This window comes from Triturus cristatus, chromosome 6, assembly GCF_964204655.1.
Source record: "Triturus cristatus chromosome 6, aTriCri1.1, whole genome shotgun sequence".
Classification (NCBI taxonomy): domain Eukaryota; kingdom Metazoa; phylum Chordata; class Amphibia; order Caudata; family Salamandridae; genus Triturus; species Triturus cristatus.
The window spans coordinates 1,050,872,209-1,050,891,597 of NC_140589.1; the positions used below are offsets into that span (position 1 = coordinate 1,050,872,209).

Below are 19,389 nucleotides of genomic sequence, written 5' to 3' on the forward strand. Positions count from 1 at the left end.
TTCTGCACTTCTTTTTTTTCTTTCTGTGCATTTTTTCTTCTTTCTTCACATGTCCTATCTCTGTAGGCATAGTTAGAAATTAGCATTTGAAAAACCTTTAAAATTCACAGAAAAAACCATAGGTTTCAGGCACGTTATAGTTAGGAATTAGCATTTAAGAAACCTCAGAAATTCACTGAAAAAACCATAGGTTTCAGGGGTGTTATAGTTAGCTGGACTTTTCACTTGTACAAAACGATTGAAATTCCCCCGTTATAGTTAGTTCAGCTAACTATAACTTGCGCGCCCGCAATGCACTGCTGATGACGTCACATATTACATCACTCATGACATGGTCAGTGACATCACTCATGACATCACTGATGACATCTCAAATGACATCACTGATGACATCATCCTTGTGATAGAGTGGCAGACCTCCTCTCACCCTAATATAACCTTTGATACACACATTCAAAAATAGAGACATACCAATACCAGTTACAACTACCTCTTCAGTAATTCTAAGATCCACATCCACATCCACTCATTCACCAACAGTCCTATACTGTCACTCATACATGTACTCACTCATCATATGTACTCATACACCTATACATCCTGTTACACAATGCCACTCATCCATAGAGTTACTCACACACATAGTCACTCATGCTAATAAAGAATCAAACATACATTTACTTGCATATAGTTATACACACACCACCAAACTTACTTCTACGGAAACTTACACATACTTAGTCTTTTAAACAATCACTTATAGAAACACATACTTATTCATACAGGAACACTTTCAATCTCTCACTCTCACATATACTCACTTATATACACCAATAGTCACATATACTAGTTTAAAACATATGTAGTTACTCATAAAGACACTATTGAGACAGTCATTCACTCACTAACACACCCATACACACACTCATCCACCCATACAGTCCTGCACACATGCTGTCTTCAACACATACAAACAGTGAGTCACTCATTCATGCACCTATGCACTACGTAATAGCCCCCACCGAACCATGCAGACACTCAGACTGATACTCAAAAAACCAACTAATAACCTATATAGACACCCATGTAGCTACTCACCAACCCATGCAGCCACTTATACACAAAGTGAGAGACTGATACAGATATTTACATATTTAAACATTACTCACTAAGCCATGTATTCACTATGATACACTTAATCAGTCAGTTACACAATCAATTTTTCAAAAACAAATCATCCATTTAGACACTTATATACCCATTTATTCTTCCATCGACCTTGAGATATACATATATAAAACATATTTAAGTTTTTTAGAAAAACACACATTCACTGGATGATGTCATCAGTGATGTAATCAGTGATGTCATTTGAGATGTCATCAGTGATGTCATGAGTGATGTCACTGACTATGTCATGAGTGATGTAATATGTGACGTCATCAGCAGTGCATTGCGGGCGCGCGAGGTATAGTTAGCTGAACTAACTATAACGGGGGAATTTCAATCGTTTTGTACAAGTGAAAAGTCCAGCTAACTATAACACCCCTGAAACCTATGGTTTTTTCAGTGAATTTCTGAGGTTTCTTAAATGCTAATTCCTAACTATAACGTGCCTGAAACCTATGGTTTTTTCTGTGAATATATATATATATATATGTATATATATATATATATATATATATATCCACCAAACGATTCCTCCATAAAAGAAATCCAGGGGACACGGCGGGGAAACTCGCGGGGGTTCTTTAATGACAAATAAAGCTTTAGAGCACAATGCATTTCGGCATACCGCCTTCTTCAGGTGCCGCCAGCCTCAATGAAAGTTCCTTTCCCATCCTCCTTTAGTACTTCTTAGGCCCTCCCAGTTGTGGGAGGTCAGTAGGCTCCACTACAATTGGTAGCAGCTGCAGTCCAAAGTCCAAAACTACAGCTCCCAACATCCATTGTTCCGGTAAGTACCAGTGCGGCAAAAAAAAATTCGCTTTTGATCAGCGCTGTATTGCCAGGCAAAGGGGGATGTTTGTGTTACAGAAAGGCTCCATAAATAGCAGTCCAGAATCCCCTTGGGTCCCCAACACTCACGCCTCAATACACAGATCAAAACCTGGCCGTGGAGAAGGTTACAATGAATCCGCTCCTTCGTGAAGTCACAAACTGTCCTGACAGCAGCCGCTGGTCTGGCCTGATCATGAGGCGGTCTTGTGGTTCCGATACCTCGGACGAAAAAGGGAAGCCGAAGCCACATTGCTTGCAATCCACAGGACTCTTGTAGAGCGGGTCCCCTTCACGCGTTGCAGGCAAAACGCGTAAACACATCCACCAAACGATTCCTCCATGAAAGAAATCCAGGGGACACGGCAGGTAAACTTGCGGGGGTTCTTTAATGACAAATAAAGCTTTAGAGCACAATGCATTTCGGCATACCGCCTTCTTCAGGTGCCGCCAGCCTCAATGAAAGTTCCTTTCCCATCCTCCTTTAGTACTTCTTAGGCCCTCCCAGTTGATCATGCAGCCCTCTTTTGTTCTATGATATGGAGGGGTGGATAACAATTCTGTAGAAGACAAGGTCCCAAGACCAATCCTAGCATGGAAGAATGGCTACATTCTAAAAGGGGTCAAAATCAATAAAGAGAGAGTTGTGCCATCGATAATATCTAAAAAAAAATTGAGTGAGGTATTGATATGGTTGGGCCCTAATCACAATCCAATAGGTCTAATGCTGGTGTTCTCTGAGATACTGGATGAAGGTAAAAGTAATCTGGTCAGATCTGATTCTCCCAAGACGATCCCATTGGTTTGCTGGTTTGGTGCGTCATATTTAAAGACCTTAAGGGAGCTGCATGCTGCTCTTAGAATGGTCCCAAGAAATCAGAGACAGGTACGGTCATTCCATAACCTATATAGAGAGGCACGAAAGGCCAGAATATGGGCCTGAGGGAGGAAACTTGGATGAATCTGTGTCAAGCAGCTGCTATAAAAACTGTAGGGATTTTGGAGAGTGATTAATGCTCCCTTTCTTAAAGACGATAGTGACCCGACATTAGATATTCATGTCTGTGACCCCGGCCTCCTCAGCTAATATCCGTCAGGTAGCACTTATGGATACTTTGGTCTTTGATATGGCAGAGGTGAGGTGAGGTGTGGACTGGCTTAGTGCAGTAATGCAAAGGCCTCGGTCCCTGACAGGGTCCCTATAGATATTTTCTTAGATCATCAAGACCTCTGGGCCCCACTCTTGACCAATATTTTTAATGCTATAAGTTAGGTGAGTCCTCCAGCCTCATGGGAAAGTGCAATAATAATGTCAATCTCTTTGTTAGATAGTACAGCAAAACTGATGGGGTGCCTACTGTTGAATAGGCTAGAGGATTGGGCTAGAAAGAGGAATATACTGAAGCCATCACAGTACGGTTTCCATAATGGCAATGGGACCATTGATCAATGCCTCAATTTGAGCTTCACTATTGCCAAATACACAATGGCGAAGAATGGTCAGATCTATATGGCATTTATGGATCTATCGCCTGCCTTTGATTGTACCACCCATTCCAAGTTACGGTCGATCATTGAAGAGATGGGTATAGGGGCAGCCAAAATTAATTTATACGACAGATGTACACTCAGGCTACTGCCTACGTTCGCTATGGTAGGGATGGGGAGTAAATAAGGTCTTTTCTGATTAAGCAGGTTGTCAGACATGGCTGCGTCCTTGCCCCTTTTGTATTTCTTATTATACTGGTGGGGTGCAGGCCGCTGTGACTGGGTCTACTAAAGATGTCCCCTCTTTTAATGCAGCACCCCTCCCTATACTGCTTTATGCAGATGATGCAGTGCTATGAGCAAGAACTGGGGTGGCACTGCAGAAATTTATAGAGGCTTACTCAAAATGTATGAAAGGTCTGGACCTTTGTGTTAATGAATCAAAAACTTTTGTTCTGGTGGCAGGGTCACGCCCTAAAAAACTGCCAGCATTTTACATAGACACACGTAGGCTGGAAAAGGTGGATACATTTTCCTACATGGGGGTTCTTTTCGACAGAAAGCACTCCTGGGTAGATAGGGTAGCTAATAGAGCTCTTGTAATGGAGAAAAGTGTAATGGCCATTTTTTGTTTCATTGAGACGCCTGGGTCTAATCCTATTGAGATAATAAAGGGCATACTCTGCTCAAACCATTTCCACTGTGACGTATAGAATAGGGGTGTGGGGGGATAGTGGCAATAGATCTCTTACAAAGAGTAGAGGATGTTTTTTATAAAAAGGCATACTTGCTCTTCCCCGCAGTTGCTCAAATTATAATTGCCATATTGAACTTGGTGACCCATACCATTCTGAGTTTAGCACCCATTTTATTATGGCACTCGATCTAGACGAGGGAGACTATTAACCTGACTCAAAGTATTATCAAGGATTGATTAACCCTAGACCATGTTAAAAGATTCCTTGGCTTAAATATGGGAAGTGCACAGGAGGTTTGGGTTTGGACTAGTTGTACGTAAATCCATCCAGTTGAATGACCATCTCCAAGAGGAGAATTAGAGAAATCATCGTAGCGAAGGTCGTGTGTGAGAGAATGGAGTTAAGTCAATCAAAATCCTCAGTAAAGCTGTAGCAAATCTCCCCCCATCACACAGGATGAAGATTCGTATTTAGTGTTTGTGACAAATCCCCAGCCTAGTTTCATTTTAGTCAGGTTTTATCTGAATTACATTTGTCTGATGATGGGTTTTCCAAACAATATGTACTCACTAGAGGACTTGTCAGCCTGTCCTTGTGATGGAAGGTCAGATCAGCCTGATCTACATACTTTGTTCATTTGTAGTTTTTATAATCTACAAAGATAGAGGTTCATTCTCCCTCTTTTGCGTAAATACAACTTTCGGCAATTTCGTCCAGCCCTTTATTTTATTAAAAAACTCAGTGATCCATTGGTATGCTGTGCAATGGCATAGTTTTTTTTAGGCCTGGGCGGTAAATTCCGTTCCGCTCGCGGAATTTGCGGAATTTCGGTAATTTCGCGTTCCGCGGAGAACGCGAATTTACCCAAAATTCTGCTTTCCACGACTTTGCGAAATTTTTTCTTGTTCGCGTTCTCAAAATGCGTGTTCGTGAGATATTTCTCCCCGAGCACGCAAACAGCAACTGTGAACAGGAAAAAAGCATCGCGAACATGCAATTCCGCGTGTTCGCGGAATTTCTGCATGTTCGCGGAGATTTTTTACCGTTTCGCGGAGATTTGCGTAACGCGATTACGCAAATTCCGCCCACCCCTAGTTTTTTTGGTCCTTCCTGAAAAGTGGAAGAGCCTTTACAGATTGGGAGACCAAATGTCAGGTGTTCATTAATTCATTTTGATGGCACTATGCACTTTATAAATGTTATGATTATGTCTTTTTAATGGCCCTTTTTACTCAGGATTTTATCATGGATTTTATTCTTTTTTATAATATACTATACATATTTTGTTATGCTGTTTTTATCGTGTGTAGTTTATATGGTTTGGATACATTGCGCAATAAAGAATTTTGACTGACTAATATTGTTCTGACTTCATTTGTGTGTGAGATCAGTTTCACAATTCGCAACTGAGATCTGCGAGTACCTAGGATTTCACAGAGTCTGCTTGTAATGCTATATGCTTACTAGACCGCACTGAACCCATTAGATTGAAAGTTGTTGACAGATCAGCAGTGTATCCTCATCTGGGCGCCTTAGCATATGTGTTGTTGTCATTGAGAGGCAGAGCGTAAATGTTTGAGAGGGAACTGAATGTAATCGAGAAAGCACATGTTTAGAAAAGCAAGTGTAAGAGTAAGCATGTGTGTGTTTGATAAAGGTAAATAAATCTGGGTTTCTGCTTTCATAATAGTTGCTATGTAGTTTAGCGAGGTTAGGCATCTGTCTTGTGTGTAGGTTGCTCATTGTATCTTCAAACTTGGATGTGCTGACTTAGTTGTTCATTCTTTGGATCTTCTCAGCCTTCTAAGCTGCTCAAAATGAGTTCCGTTGTATAACAGATTGATCGGAACTTAAATGTGCTAACAAACTATGTTTGTGGCAGGATGTCATTCATTAAAAAAAAATTTTTTTTTACTTTTGTCTTCCGATCTTCTTCCATGTCCATGCCCTGTGTCCTCTATGGCACTGCCTATTAATCTGTCTCATTTCAACCAGTTCGCAGAGGGCCTTGATATTTCTTTGCTTTTTACCTCTCACTCAGTTCTGTACCTTGATGTCCTCTTTACCTTCTCTAGATATGTGGTCTGGTGGCTAAGTTGCTGACTTTGGGACGGGAGCACCTGACTTCATATCCTGGCTGATCCACTTCTATGTGTGATCATGAACAAATCCTTTTTATCCCCAATCCTCAGCTCTCAAATCTGCCATATTGTGCAGCACTTATAATAAGGATTGAAAAAAACAATTATTCTTACCTGTGACATAGACTAGCATTACAATGAATGTTTGTTTTTTCCCCAGATGCTCCTTGGGTGTGCACATGCATGTGCAGCAGCCATCCTGGAATGATTTTTATCAAAGCAAAACATAGCCACCTTTAATGAGTACACATACACAGTGGCCATCTTGAATTTTTTGTATACTTTATTCCTAATTTAGCTTTTCAATATGGCGACTCAACATTAATTACAAATTATACAGAGATGCCGCAAATATGTGGACAAAGCAATGGTCCGGTAGCAGTGTGCAGCTACTGGGCCCTCACAAAAATAATGTAAAAATGTTTCAACAAAACCTGGGGGTGCAGCACTCTGTGAAAAAATAACATTTGAGTAGGAATAATGAGCCAGAGAGTGAGCGAAAATACAATGAGTCCCCATAAGTCTGCAGTTGAAGGATACAACACATCCAATCACAATCCATTTTGAAGAAGAAATGCTCCAGGAGCACAACAGACACAAGAATGGAGAGGACAGCGATTGATTGAGGAGAAGAAATCTGAGATGGATAATTAAGCCATCCAAAGTGGATCAAGAAGCTAACCCACAGTTCATTCTTTGTATTGTATAGTCTATAATGTGAACAAGCTAAACACCCGTGGTAAAAGCTAGAAACATTAAGAAGGAACAATCTGTACAGCCTGGAAGCATTAGAGACAATTGAGTTTGCCATGTTGCCATATTGGTGTGCCTGGATCTAGCTGTGCCTTCAACGGAGGTCACTTTCCGTAGCTCATGTGTAAGATAACAGCCAGGCTTTCAGTGCTTTGGGAGAAAGCATGTGGTCACAAAGGTTCCCCATCTGAGCAAGGAGCATATTTTACATTTAGATATGTGGACAAAAACATTGAGCCTCCAACTTGAGATTTATTATATGTTGAAATTTCAGTTCAGAGATGCATCTTTGAATGGAGACTTTGTTTGTATTGATATGTATGTATCGACTTATCTCAGAAAAAAGAGGATCCAAATTGATGTAGAGAATTATGGGCAATGCAGAGGTCTGTGAAGGAGAGTCTTTATAACACTGGTAGCCAGCGAAGCTCATGTAGGATGGGGCTGATGTGGACTGGATGTTTCAGATAGAATAGGTCTTGCTGCAGACTTTGTGTCCAATGTGGGGTAATGAAGCAAATATGCAAGAGAGCCAAGTAAATACTTAAGAGCACAAGGGCTATGGTCAGTGAGATTCAAGTAGGCAAACTCAAGGACGTAACATTTTCCTGAGGACCCTCCATCAATAGAAGGAAGCCTCTTAACCAAGTTGAACTTGGTTCTTATGAATCTGACATTACTCCAAAGCTTTGTACTGTGGGTTGCTGTGAAGGGTGGTTTTCCAAGGTCCATGAGTCACCCAGCTTTGGGTGTCATATGAATTGCTGCTCAGCAGGTCAGGATTTCTGTGCTTCTGACATTTAGTTTCAGATCTTTCTGGTCACCCACTCATTGAGTGTTGGCTGCCAAGTTGGCGCGGGTTAGGCAAGAACAGGGCAAATTCAGGTCCGGAATAGCGCTGAATTTCAAGGTTGTCACATTCAGGCCCTGAGATTGCCGGGAAGGTAAGCACGAAGATTGGATTTACAGACAGTGGCAATTCCTCTGCCATTTTTACGTTTTTGCATAGTGCTGCATTTGGGTTACCAGGATGAAATGTTTTATAAGCGTATCTGTAATTGAAATATGGGTGACGCGGCAAAACAATACATAGAACTGCAACCAAATGTTTATGTAATTTTATTTAATTTACGTTTTTGGTCATGTTGGTGTGTTGTATGAACTGTATACGGACATCACTTTTTATTCACTGTAATTTTGGCCCCTATTGAGAAAGGTTGGGAGACACTGGTGGTAATCAGGAACTTCAGAGAGAATGTGCTGCTCTATCCACAAGAATACTACTTGCTCGTGTGAGTGAAAACTTTGATTCACATTATCTTTTCTTTCTTACAGGCTGCCTCTAGTTAGCGTGGCATTAGTTCAAGGAAAGGCATTGGGAGGAGGTGCAGAGCTGAGCACAGCATGTGATTTCAGGTACATTGACATGGTTTACTCTGAGAACCATTGTGCATATTACGTTCATTGGGGTTCTTGAAGGTATGTATTTGTGTTTTCCAGCTACTTTATTCCTCAGTTTTCGTTTTTTCAAATATTTTGCATAGTCTCTGTATCTGTTGCCTTTCAGTGCTTATCGTGACTACCCAAACGTGACCAGGAGTTGGATGATCCGCTTTAGCACAGACATAGCTATGTGTAACTGTCAGCTTAGAATGTGCGTAGCACACTTTCATTGCATGTACATTTCACAAAATATACATAAAAAACAACTTAGGTGAAACAAGGGATTGTGAATAAGTCCAGGTAGTGAACAGCATTCACACTTGAGAAGTGCTTAGTAATTGCGCCCCAAAACTGAACAATTCTCGAAGTTCAGATACTGATTCCCAAAAAGCGAGCAAGTTTATATATATATATATATGACGATTTTCCAACTTAACAGCTCCTTTATTTACGGAAACTTGTAAGAAGAGAAACGGACTCCAGTTTCTTTGTGCTTGATTTATTTAGTGCAAAATGCTGCCATGACGCGTTTCGGGCTTTGCAGCCCTTGATCACATGACATATATATAGCTTTGACAAAGACCTCCTGGTCGAAACGCGTCAGCTCTCTAAATAAATCTCTTTTGGACCTACCTGGAGTGCGGGCACTGTTCTTCTGATGCGGCGCGGCTGCGTCAGCGAGGACCTTCAAGTATATGTATATATATATATTTGGGGATCGCCTCTTGATCACTCCGTTGGAAAAAGACAATGCGAACCCAGAATTTGGTGCAATTCTATTTTATTTTGTGCCCTGCACCAACGTCATTACACATTTCAGCCCTCTAGGTGCCTTGATCAAATGACATGTTAGAGGAGTGGTCGCAACCTTTAAAGTGATAGTGCTGAATAACGGGACTCATAATCATCATAGACATGGAAATAATTGCAGTACTTGTCAACACTCTCCAAACTTCCTTTCAACTTTGCGAAGCAAGTATATCAAGACTGGTAATGTGCAAAATGAGCAAAAACGATATAAATATCATTAAATATGTAGATAAATAAATATTTAAGAAAATACATATAACGCTCATAAAATTGCCAGGTTAAAAAGGCATAAAAACCGATTATATTGGATAAAATGCATATTAAAAAGTAAAACAAATGTAAACTTTTTCCATATGTATAGCAACAAAGAATCCAAACCTAACTGGGTTCAATCAATCACTTTTCATTACCAATTTCTCTCAAAAAGCGAGAGTGCATAAATATAGCCCAAGTGGGCATTGAACTAACATACCATGTCATAAGATAAAGTGCCAGTGCAATGTAAAGTGTCACCAGTAAATTCCTAAGTTCAAATGTGCAAAATGTGCAAAAACACACTGTTTACAAATTGTAAAAACAATGATGAGGCAGCAGCAAGCTTAGACATTAGCATGGAGACTTAAAACATTAATGTTAAAGATATGTGTAAAAATCCTCACTGGAATTCAGACCATATGGTGTTTTACAGTCCATCTGCAATATATATTTGGTCTCCAATTTCCTTAAAAGTGCTTCACGGTCACCGCCTCTTCTCAGAGGGGGGACTGAATCCACAACAAAATACCTGAGCTCTTGTGATTTTTTGCCATGGAGTTCCTCAAAATGCTGAGCAACGGGATACGACATATCGCAGTTGTTAATTGCTCTTATGTGCTGGAGTATCCTCTTGTGGACCTGCAGCTTAGCACTGCCCTCATAGCACAGGCCACAGGGACACTCCAGCATATTACCTGCATAATCCGTCTTGCAAGTTAGTTTTTTGTCGATACGGATTGGTTTATTGCTAAAGGGTGTAACATATTCAATTTTGCTTACTCCATGGTTACACGCTTTGCATATCGCACATTTAATGAACCCTTTGCTTGCATTAAGCCATGATATATTGGTTCTCAGGACTGCTTTTATCTAAAGAATTGCTCATCGAGCGGGCTTTTCTAAATGTAATATTTGGTGATCGGGTCAAATTAGCACCTAAGACTGGATCATTTCTGACCAATGCCCAATTCTTGTTCACAATCCTTCGAATTGTTTGGTGTTGGTTACTGTAAGTGAGAATCAATCTGGATGGTTGTGTTGTCTCAGATAACAGCTTTTGATCGGTGTTAGATTTACAGGCCAACGCCTGTGATCTACCCTGTTCATTTGCTTTAACCATGGCTTTGTTGACCACTCTCAGGGATTAGCCTCTGAGTAACCTATCCCGGCATTCATTTTGTGCTTTTTGGCAATCCAAATCTGTACTGCAAATTCTTCTTATCCACAGCATTTCCTCAAAGGGAATGCTGCGGATCAAATGTGCAGGATGGAGACTTGCCGCATGCAGTAAAGCATTCCCAGCAGTTGGTTTTCTTTGCAATCTTGCATGTAACTGATTGTTCTGGACTATAATTTCAACATCAAGGAAGCAAATTGACTCATTACTAATCTGGCTTGTAAATTTCAAATTTAAATTGTTATCATTAATCTGCTCGATAAATTGTAGAGCTCCATCCTCCAAACCCTTCCAAATTATCAGCAGATCATCAATGTATCTTTACCACCTTATTACATGAGTAGACATTATTTCATCATAGGTGGGTTTGAGGACCTGTTCCTCCCACAGTCCCATATGCAGGCAGGCATAACTGGGGGAAAAGCAAGCCTCCATTGCCACGCCCCTGACCTGCTGGAATACCTGGTTTTGATAAAGGAAGAAATTGTTCTCAAGACACATTGTGATCATGGCTAGTAACATTTTGTTATACTTAAAAAAAAAACCAGATTGGTCTGGTGTTTAAAAAGTACTCAATTGCTTTTAAGCCGTCCCTATGATGAATACTCATATAGAAGGACGAGACATCCAATGATATAAGCAAATAGTCTGGATTCCAAACTATATCATCTAACTTTCGCAATAAGTCTCCTGTATCAAGAATAAAAGAAGGTAGTCCCCTCACGTATTCCTGCAAGTAAAAGTCCACATATTTACTTGCATTTTCCATGAGGCTATTACAGGCTGAAATTATTGGCTTTCCTGGTGGTTCGATGTGTCTTTGTGTATCTTTGGTATAAAGTACACTACTTCCATCACAGGGTGATCATTTTAAGAAATTTAAATTCATCTGCTGTCAGCAACCCTGCACTTTTCTATGCCAGTAGACTAGAATAGAAGGTATTCCACGCAGCTTTAAAAGCTAACATTGTGCTGCGTCTGTAACAGTGCCTGTCGTTAAGTTGACTCATTGCTTCGTCCATGTACATATCTCTTGGCCACAACACAACGTTGCCGCCTTTATCCGACTGGCGGATAATTACTTTGTCATTGGCCTGCAACTTTTTCATCAGCTGGTAATAAGTGTTGTCTTGGCTGGTATAACGTTTTTTGATACCTCCTTGTTTTTTGTGTAGGCATTTCAATTCCTGAGATATTTTATCATGAAAAACATCTATATTGTCCCGTAGCATAACTGGACAAAATGTTGATTTGGGCTTGAAATTGGTTGATGTGGCACCCCCCTGTACTGCTGAATCTTGGCTGGAGACAATTCAACATCACCATTTTCGTGCTGCAATTGTTGAATATCTTGCAACAGTCCCACATCGCCCGTTGTTAATATTGAAGGACTCGTGTTTTCATGAATAGGTGCCGCAATTTGTTTACTCCTTGATGGCCCTTGCAGCAGATGGAATTTGCGCACTAATTTGTACATGTCGACGCGGGTTTGTGCATAATTAAAATTGCTTTTGGGACTAAAGGATAATCCAAGTGACAATATGTTTAATTCACTCTCAGTTAAAAATTCGTTCGTCAGGTTGATCATTGTTTTTCCTGAATCACAGTTGTGAATTGTCGATTCTATTTGAGCCTCCATTGTTTGTCACACTTGAGAAGGGCTTAGTAATTGCACCCCAAAAGTGAACAATTCTCGATTTTCATATAATGCTTCCGTAAAAGTGAGCAAGTTTATATATATATATATATATATATATATCACTGAAAAAACCATAGGTTTCACACATGTTATAGTTAGCTGGACATTTCACTCGTAAAAAAAATATGAAATTCCCCCGTTATAGTTAGTTCAGCTAACTATAACTCGCTCGCCCGCAATCCACTGCTGATGACGTCACATATTACATCACTCATGACATGGTCAGTGACATCACTCATGACATCACTGATGACATCTCAAATGACATCACTGATGACATCACTGATGACATCATCCATTGAGTATATGTTTCTGAACAATTTTAATATGTTTAATATATATAGGGAAAGTCCTGTTGAAGAATGAGTTGGTGTACAAGTGTGTAAATGGATGATTTTCTGTGGTGCGTAACTGACTCTATAAGTGAGTCATTAAATGTATCTTACTGCAGACTAGTGACTAAACTGTGTAAATGTCTGTATGTGTCTGTATGTTGGTGTATAAGTGGCTGCATGGTTTTGTGAATAGCTATATGAGTGTCTATATGAGTTATTGATAGCTTGTCTCAGTATCTGTATGGGTTCCTGAGTGTTTGTGTGGGTAGGGTGTGTGTGACTCTATGCATAGATGTGTGAGTGGGTGATTCTATGGGTGCATGGTTTTAAGAGTGCATCTGTGATGGACTGTATGGTTGAGTGAGTGTATGTATGGGTGTGTTGGGATTGACTGTATATCTCAGTGGTACATTTGTGACTAACTACATATGTGAAAGGCAGTATATATGCGTGTAAGAGTATATAAGTGGGTAGATGTGATAGTGTGTGATTGTGAGAGTGGCTGTATGGATGAGTGTGTGCTTGAATCAATGATTCTATAAGAGCGTAAGAATGTGGTACTATTTTTATGATTAAGTGAACTTGAGTGTGTATAACCGCATAGGTGAGTAAATGGGAGTGTGATTATTTGCATGACTGACTAGGTGTGAGAGTACCTCTATGGATGATTGGTGGTGTGTGAGTGTCTATATAGGTGTATAAATGCATATGATAGTCTTGTATGGAGTGATTGTAAGTATGAGTGACTGTACAGGTGAATGAGTGGAGGTGTATAGACCTAACAGTTAATAAGTGGGTATGTAGTTATTGGTATTGGAGTATGTATGGTTTTGAGAATGGAACTCTGAAATTTTGAGTCGGTGTATCAAAGGTTATATTAGGGTGTGAGAAGATGTGGTAATTTATCACATGGATGACGTCATCAGTGATGTCATCAGTGATGTCATTTGAGATGTCATCAGTGATGTCATGAGTGATGTCACTGACCATGTCATGAGTGATGTAATATGTGACGTCATCAGCAGTGGATTGCGGGCGCGCGAGTTATAGTTTGCTGAACTAACTATAACGGGGGAATTTCATTGGTTTTTTTACGAGTGAAATGTCCAGCTAACTATAACATGTGTGAAACCTGTGGTTTTTTCAGTGAATTTGCAAGGTTTTTTAAATGCTAATTCCTAACTATAACGTGTGTGAAACCTATGTTTTTTTGTAGTGAATTTGTAAAGTTTTTTAAATGCTAATTTATGTATGTATTTTTATATTTTTTATATAATTATTTTACAATAAACTACCTATGTATATAGTTATAGATTGACTGTATCCTGTAATATTGAATGGCTCAGCTCTTTTTTTTTTTTAATTTGGATAAAGTTGAAAAGCATAGTTAATATCTTCTATAAACTTATAAACACTTTAATTGTTCTTTTTTTTTTTTTAAGGGTTTTTGACCGTGCGCGCACGGTGTGCGCTCCACGTGCGCATGTCGTGCGTGCTCAGTGCGCGCGTACTCCGTACACGCATGCACGCGTGCTTCGTATGCGCATGCGTGCGTGCACCGTGCGTGCACCTACGTGCTCCGAGTGCGCATGCGTACGTTGTGCGTGCTCCGTGCGCGCGTGCTCCGTACGCGCATGTGCGCGTAGACCCTACGCGCGTGCTCAGTACGCGTATGCGTGCGCGCACCATGCGCGTACGGTGCACGTACCGCCGTGCTCCGTGTGCGCATGCGTGCGTGCTCCGAGTGCGCATGCGTGCGTGCTCCGTACGTGCTCCGTGCGCGTACGGTACGCGCACGGTGCGTGCACGACAAGTCATGTGATTACAAAACAACACTTTTCATTGGTTCATATTAGTTTCTGTTTCAGAATCTTCAAACACCACACCCACTTCCCTCACTTTTTCTACTAAGTTCCTGAGAGAAGGTTGCTGAAGAGCTACTCCAGTGAAATGGCAGAACACCAGTCATCTTCAGACAGTGAGGAGACCTTTCAAGAACCACCAAGAAAGAGCAAGCAGAAGCACTCTTTCATTTGGAATTATTTCACTTTTCCAGACGGGCAAAAAAAAGTGAATGCGCCAAAGATCACTTGTACAATTTGCGGAAGTGTCCTGTCTAGAGGGGATCCGGCCCAAAAATACTCCTTCAGCATTCATTGCATGCTCAGGCATTTTAAATCAATGCATCCAATTCGGTTTACTCGTGAAACCACAAGAGCCCTAAGGGAGAACCCTCCACCTGGACCTTCTCAGCCGAGCACATCATCTGCGGCTGCAGATTCACCATGCACCAGGCCTCTTGACATCCGGCCCCTGTTCTAAAAAGTGCACATTCATTGCAATATGTGCAATGAGGTAATTTGCTACGGAGAGAGTAGCATAAATTTAATTGAAAACCGTATACAGCAGCACACATGCTCCAGGTCATAATTTTTTTTAAAAACATTTTTTCCTGTTGAGCAGTTTTTTGATTCCCAGTTTTGTTTTGGTGCTGTAAAAAATCCCCCAAAAAATAAAAAATTGTTTGAAAACTAAAAAAAAACAGTTCTTTTAAGAACTCACTTCACTTCTCCAAAAAGAGCTATATTCTTAATATACTGTTTTTTATTTTGATTGAATGAATGTGTAGTGTATACAAGAATGATTGAAATGATTGAAATGACTGAGTGAAGAGGAGGAAAGGACAGACAGAATGAGTGAGAAAAGGAAATTATGATCAGTCATGAAAGGGAAGTGAAAGACTGACTGCAACAAAAGGACTAAGGGTAGAGGATACAGGTAAGAAGAGTAAATGAGTAAGGGAATGGCAGTGAGTAATGGAGAGTGATGGAGGGGGAGTGAGAAAAGGGGAGTAAGGGATGGAGATAGGAAAAGGGAGTAACAGATGAAGCGGATGAAGTACAGCAGGGTAAAGGGATTGAAAGTAAGAGAAGTGGAGTGATGGTGAGATAAGGGGTATGAGGATTAGAAAAGGGGGTAAGGGAAAGTGAGAGATGGGGAGTGAGGGGATGGAAGGATTTAGGAAACTGGAGTGAGAGAAAGGGAGTCAGGATTTCAATGGGCAAAGGAGAGTGAGGGAAAGTGAAGGAAAGAATGCGAAAGATGAAGGGGTGTGAGATACAGACAGGAGGAAGTGAAGTAGGAGAATAGGAGTGACTATGAGTAAAGGATAGTGACAGTTAGGGAAGGTGAGGGAAGGAGAATGACGGAAAAGGTTAAAAAATTAACATAGATGGAAAATGAGTGATGGAGAGAGGAGAAGTGGTAGAAACAGAGATGTTAAGGAAATTAAGGGTAAGACAGAAAAAGGGAGAGAGACAGAAACAGAGAGCAAGGAACTGAGAAGGAGTAAGGCAGTTAGAATGACTGAGACATATGGAAACAGGGAGAGAAACATGGTTGAAAAAATAGTGATGGAGGCAGTAAACCTAGGGGAGTAGTAGAGAAGGAGTGAGGGAGTTACGAAAGAGCAGTAGAGAAAGAAGAGAGAGGGAAGGGGAATGAGAAAAGCAGAGTGGGTAGAAGTGAAGAAAAGGGAGCATGAAAGTGAAGGGGTGAGAAATACAGATATTTTAAACTTACCTGACCAACAAAATAACTTAATTAGAAATAAATTGTTTTTTTTAATTGCTAGAAAAAAGGATTAAATTTCCTAAATTTTCTTTCTCGATCTGAAAAAAAAGAAAAAAAGTATTTATATTTAACAATACATTTTAGAATACAGTACACATATTTTTATATTTAACAACGTCATTTTTTGCCCTTTTTTTGCTGTTTTCAGAATATATTGAATTTCACTGAAAATAGTGATATCAATTGCATTCATCACTTAACAGCGGGCAAAAAAATTAACAATCTGAAAGATTGTTTAAAAAAAAGAAAGATTGTTTGAATCTATCCTCAGTAAAACATACCTTGATAGAAATGTAACATATATATTAAAAATATCTTCTAAGAACAATAACTATTTGCAATAAATATCGTCTGTAAATCTTGTTGCTTAAGCACATACACCAAAATAATATCTGTCAAAGAAGTCCACAATAGAAACAGTTACCTTTCCATGAGGCCAAATGGTAATTTTTAAATTCTTTTTTGGTGAAATATCCAATGGTAATCCAATAAAATCGAAATATTGGTTTCTTCAGATGCTGCAATTTGTATCTAAAATTTTGGTTTTAGAAAAATTAAGCAGGAATTTGGTAATTCTGCAGGCAAATGTTGCTTGAAAATCAATTGTGAATCATTACACAGTGTCCAGCCTTTTTCACATTTTAGATAAACTTTGTTATGACCAGAAGTTATACAAGGTCCATCATGGAAAATTATTGCAACTGCAACAAAAGTCTTTCCTGATATTGATAATTGATTACTGTAAACTTCTTTATTAAAGTGTCCAATTTTGTTCCATCAGCTCTACAACGTTGCATCATTAAAATTACATACTGTCCATATTTCTTTAACAATAACGTTGATAACATTTCTGATTTACATTGAGAACATTCCATGTTGTTATTTGCATCTTTAACTAATGTACTAAAAGTCACTGATTTACTCTCTGGTAATGTTAAATATATGAACCTTTCAGAATCAACATTAGAGCTGCATGTGTTCAAACAGTTTTCACAACTATGTTCCCATTTATAAGAGAGACCAAACATATTTTCTATTTCTACCCCTTCATCTTCCAGTACCATAAGAATATACATTAAGAATTCCTGTGCATCTTGCTGGACATTTTGAGTAAACTGTGTACATCCAGAACATACATCTAAACGATTTCTAACATCAGAAGCACTTTCTATTTTAGTTTTATCATTACTCAGCTTCTCATAAAGGAAACTCAGCAGAGAACAGAATCTTTTTTCATGATTTAGTATTATCTGCTCTTTCAAACTTTCAAGATAAAATACAACATTCAGCACTACATTAGCGTAGCAGTTGACACCAGAGCTATTTTCAAAATGACAACCAACAACCTCTTCAGCATTGTCCTTTTTCTTTTTGCTTGCAATCACATCAGTCTCTATTTGTTTACTCTTCTTCACATCCTCATTACAGATATTCTCAATTCTCCTTTTCCGACAAACAACACGTTTTTCAAACACAGGATACTGACCTAAATGAGGAGCATAGCTTCTTCTTAATCTATTATACTCCTTTACACAGTTTGCATCAGCACTAACTTTTGACTCATCAAAGTCTATCATGAATAAACCAGATATTTTTTTCACGCGTGACAAAGCAACATATGCCATACCTTCTTTAACCCCTTCCCCGCTCATGACGGAACCGCTCCGTCATGAGCCACGGTTGCCGTGTGCTCATGACGGAGCGGTTCCGTCATGCCACGACCGTTGGCGGCCGCTCCGCCCACGCGGCGCTGTTTCCCCGCCTGTGTGGGGGGACAACGCAACTGGGCGGAGTCATGACGGAACCGCTCCGTCATGAGCACAGCTCAACCGTGGCTCATGACGGAGTGGCTCCGTCATGAGCACAGCGCCACCGCGCTGCCCCCCCCGCACCCCCCAGCGCTGCGGCGGAATTCCCGCCGCAGCGAAGGGGTTAAACACACTAGATCCAATGTTTACAAAAGCACTATCTACAGTTAATCCTTGAGATTTGTGAATAGTTACAGCATATGCTAGAGAAAACGGAAACTGCTTCCTACGTACGTATAAGTCTTTCACAAGCAAGAAACGAACTGAACAACGACTAATGTCTTTAACCTCTTCAATCTGATCAAATTTTATTTTTAAAAATTCAATTCCATCTTTTTTCTGGTAATTAACAAAACCCACAACTTTACCCATAGCTCCATTCACTAAACCTTTTTCTACATCCAAATTACGTCTTAAAATTACTCGACAGTTCATACCTACATACATAAAGATTCTTTTCTAAACCAGCTGTTTTCGATATGTTTTTCTCTGGAGAATCCAATTTAGTTGTCAATTTGCTTGTCAATATAATAGTTATTCCTTCATGCTGTATTTTATCCACAGCTTCCAGTTTTATAATCTCTTCATTTTCCAATTTCAAAAGTTCTTGATTGAATATAGAGCATTCATGCAGTGTTGGCATTAAGCAGATTACAGTATTTTTTCCTGCAATTTTCTTGTATATTTTCTCTGGAACTATTTGTTCTGTTGGAAACAAATTACATAGCAATCGACTCTGTAAAGCTTTTCTGCCATGTTCTGTGAGTAGTCCAATTCTGATATCTTTGAGAATACTTGCATAATCATCATCATTTGCTTGCCGCATATTGGTAATGAGTTCTTTGTACTCAAAGTATGTCCAAATATTCACATTACCTATACTTCCTAACGACTTTTTCGTGTCTTCATGTGTAAGAGTATGAAATACTGGTTGTCCTTTAACTGGAGTTAGCTGCAGTAGATCCCCAAAAACTATAACATGTTTTCCTCCAAACAGCACGTCATAGTTTGTCTTTAGAATTTGCTGCATTCTTAAATGCACAAAGGCAAGCATTAAGTTTGATACCATGCTTACCTCATCAATAATGAGAACTTTCATTTTTTTCAATACTCCCGAAACTTCAAAACATGCTTCTCCTGTTAGCTTGTGG

General features: G+C 39.7%; 1 protein-coding gene across 4 annotated transcripts in view; it reads left to right on the top strand.

Annotated features, from left to right (window-relative positions):
• Window positions 1-19,389, top strand: part of ECHDC1 (ethylmalonyl-CoA decarboxylase 1) — a 356,958-nt gene that overhangs the window by 290,426 nt on the left and 47,143 nt on the right. For all 4 annotated transcript variants that reach the window (XM_085611862.1, XM_085611861.1, XM_085611864.1 and 1 more), the window contains exon 5: window positions 8,414-8,494. In XM_085611862.1, coding sequence (XP_085467988.1) covers window positions 8,414-8,494 — 81 coding nt within the window. The remainder of the gene's footprint in view (window positions 1-8,413; window positions 8,495-19,389) is intronic.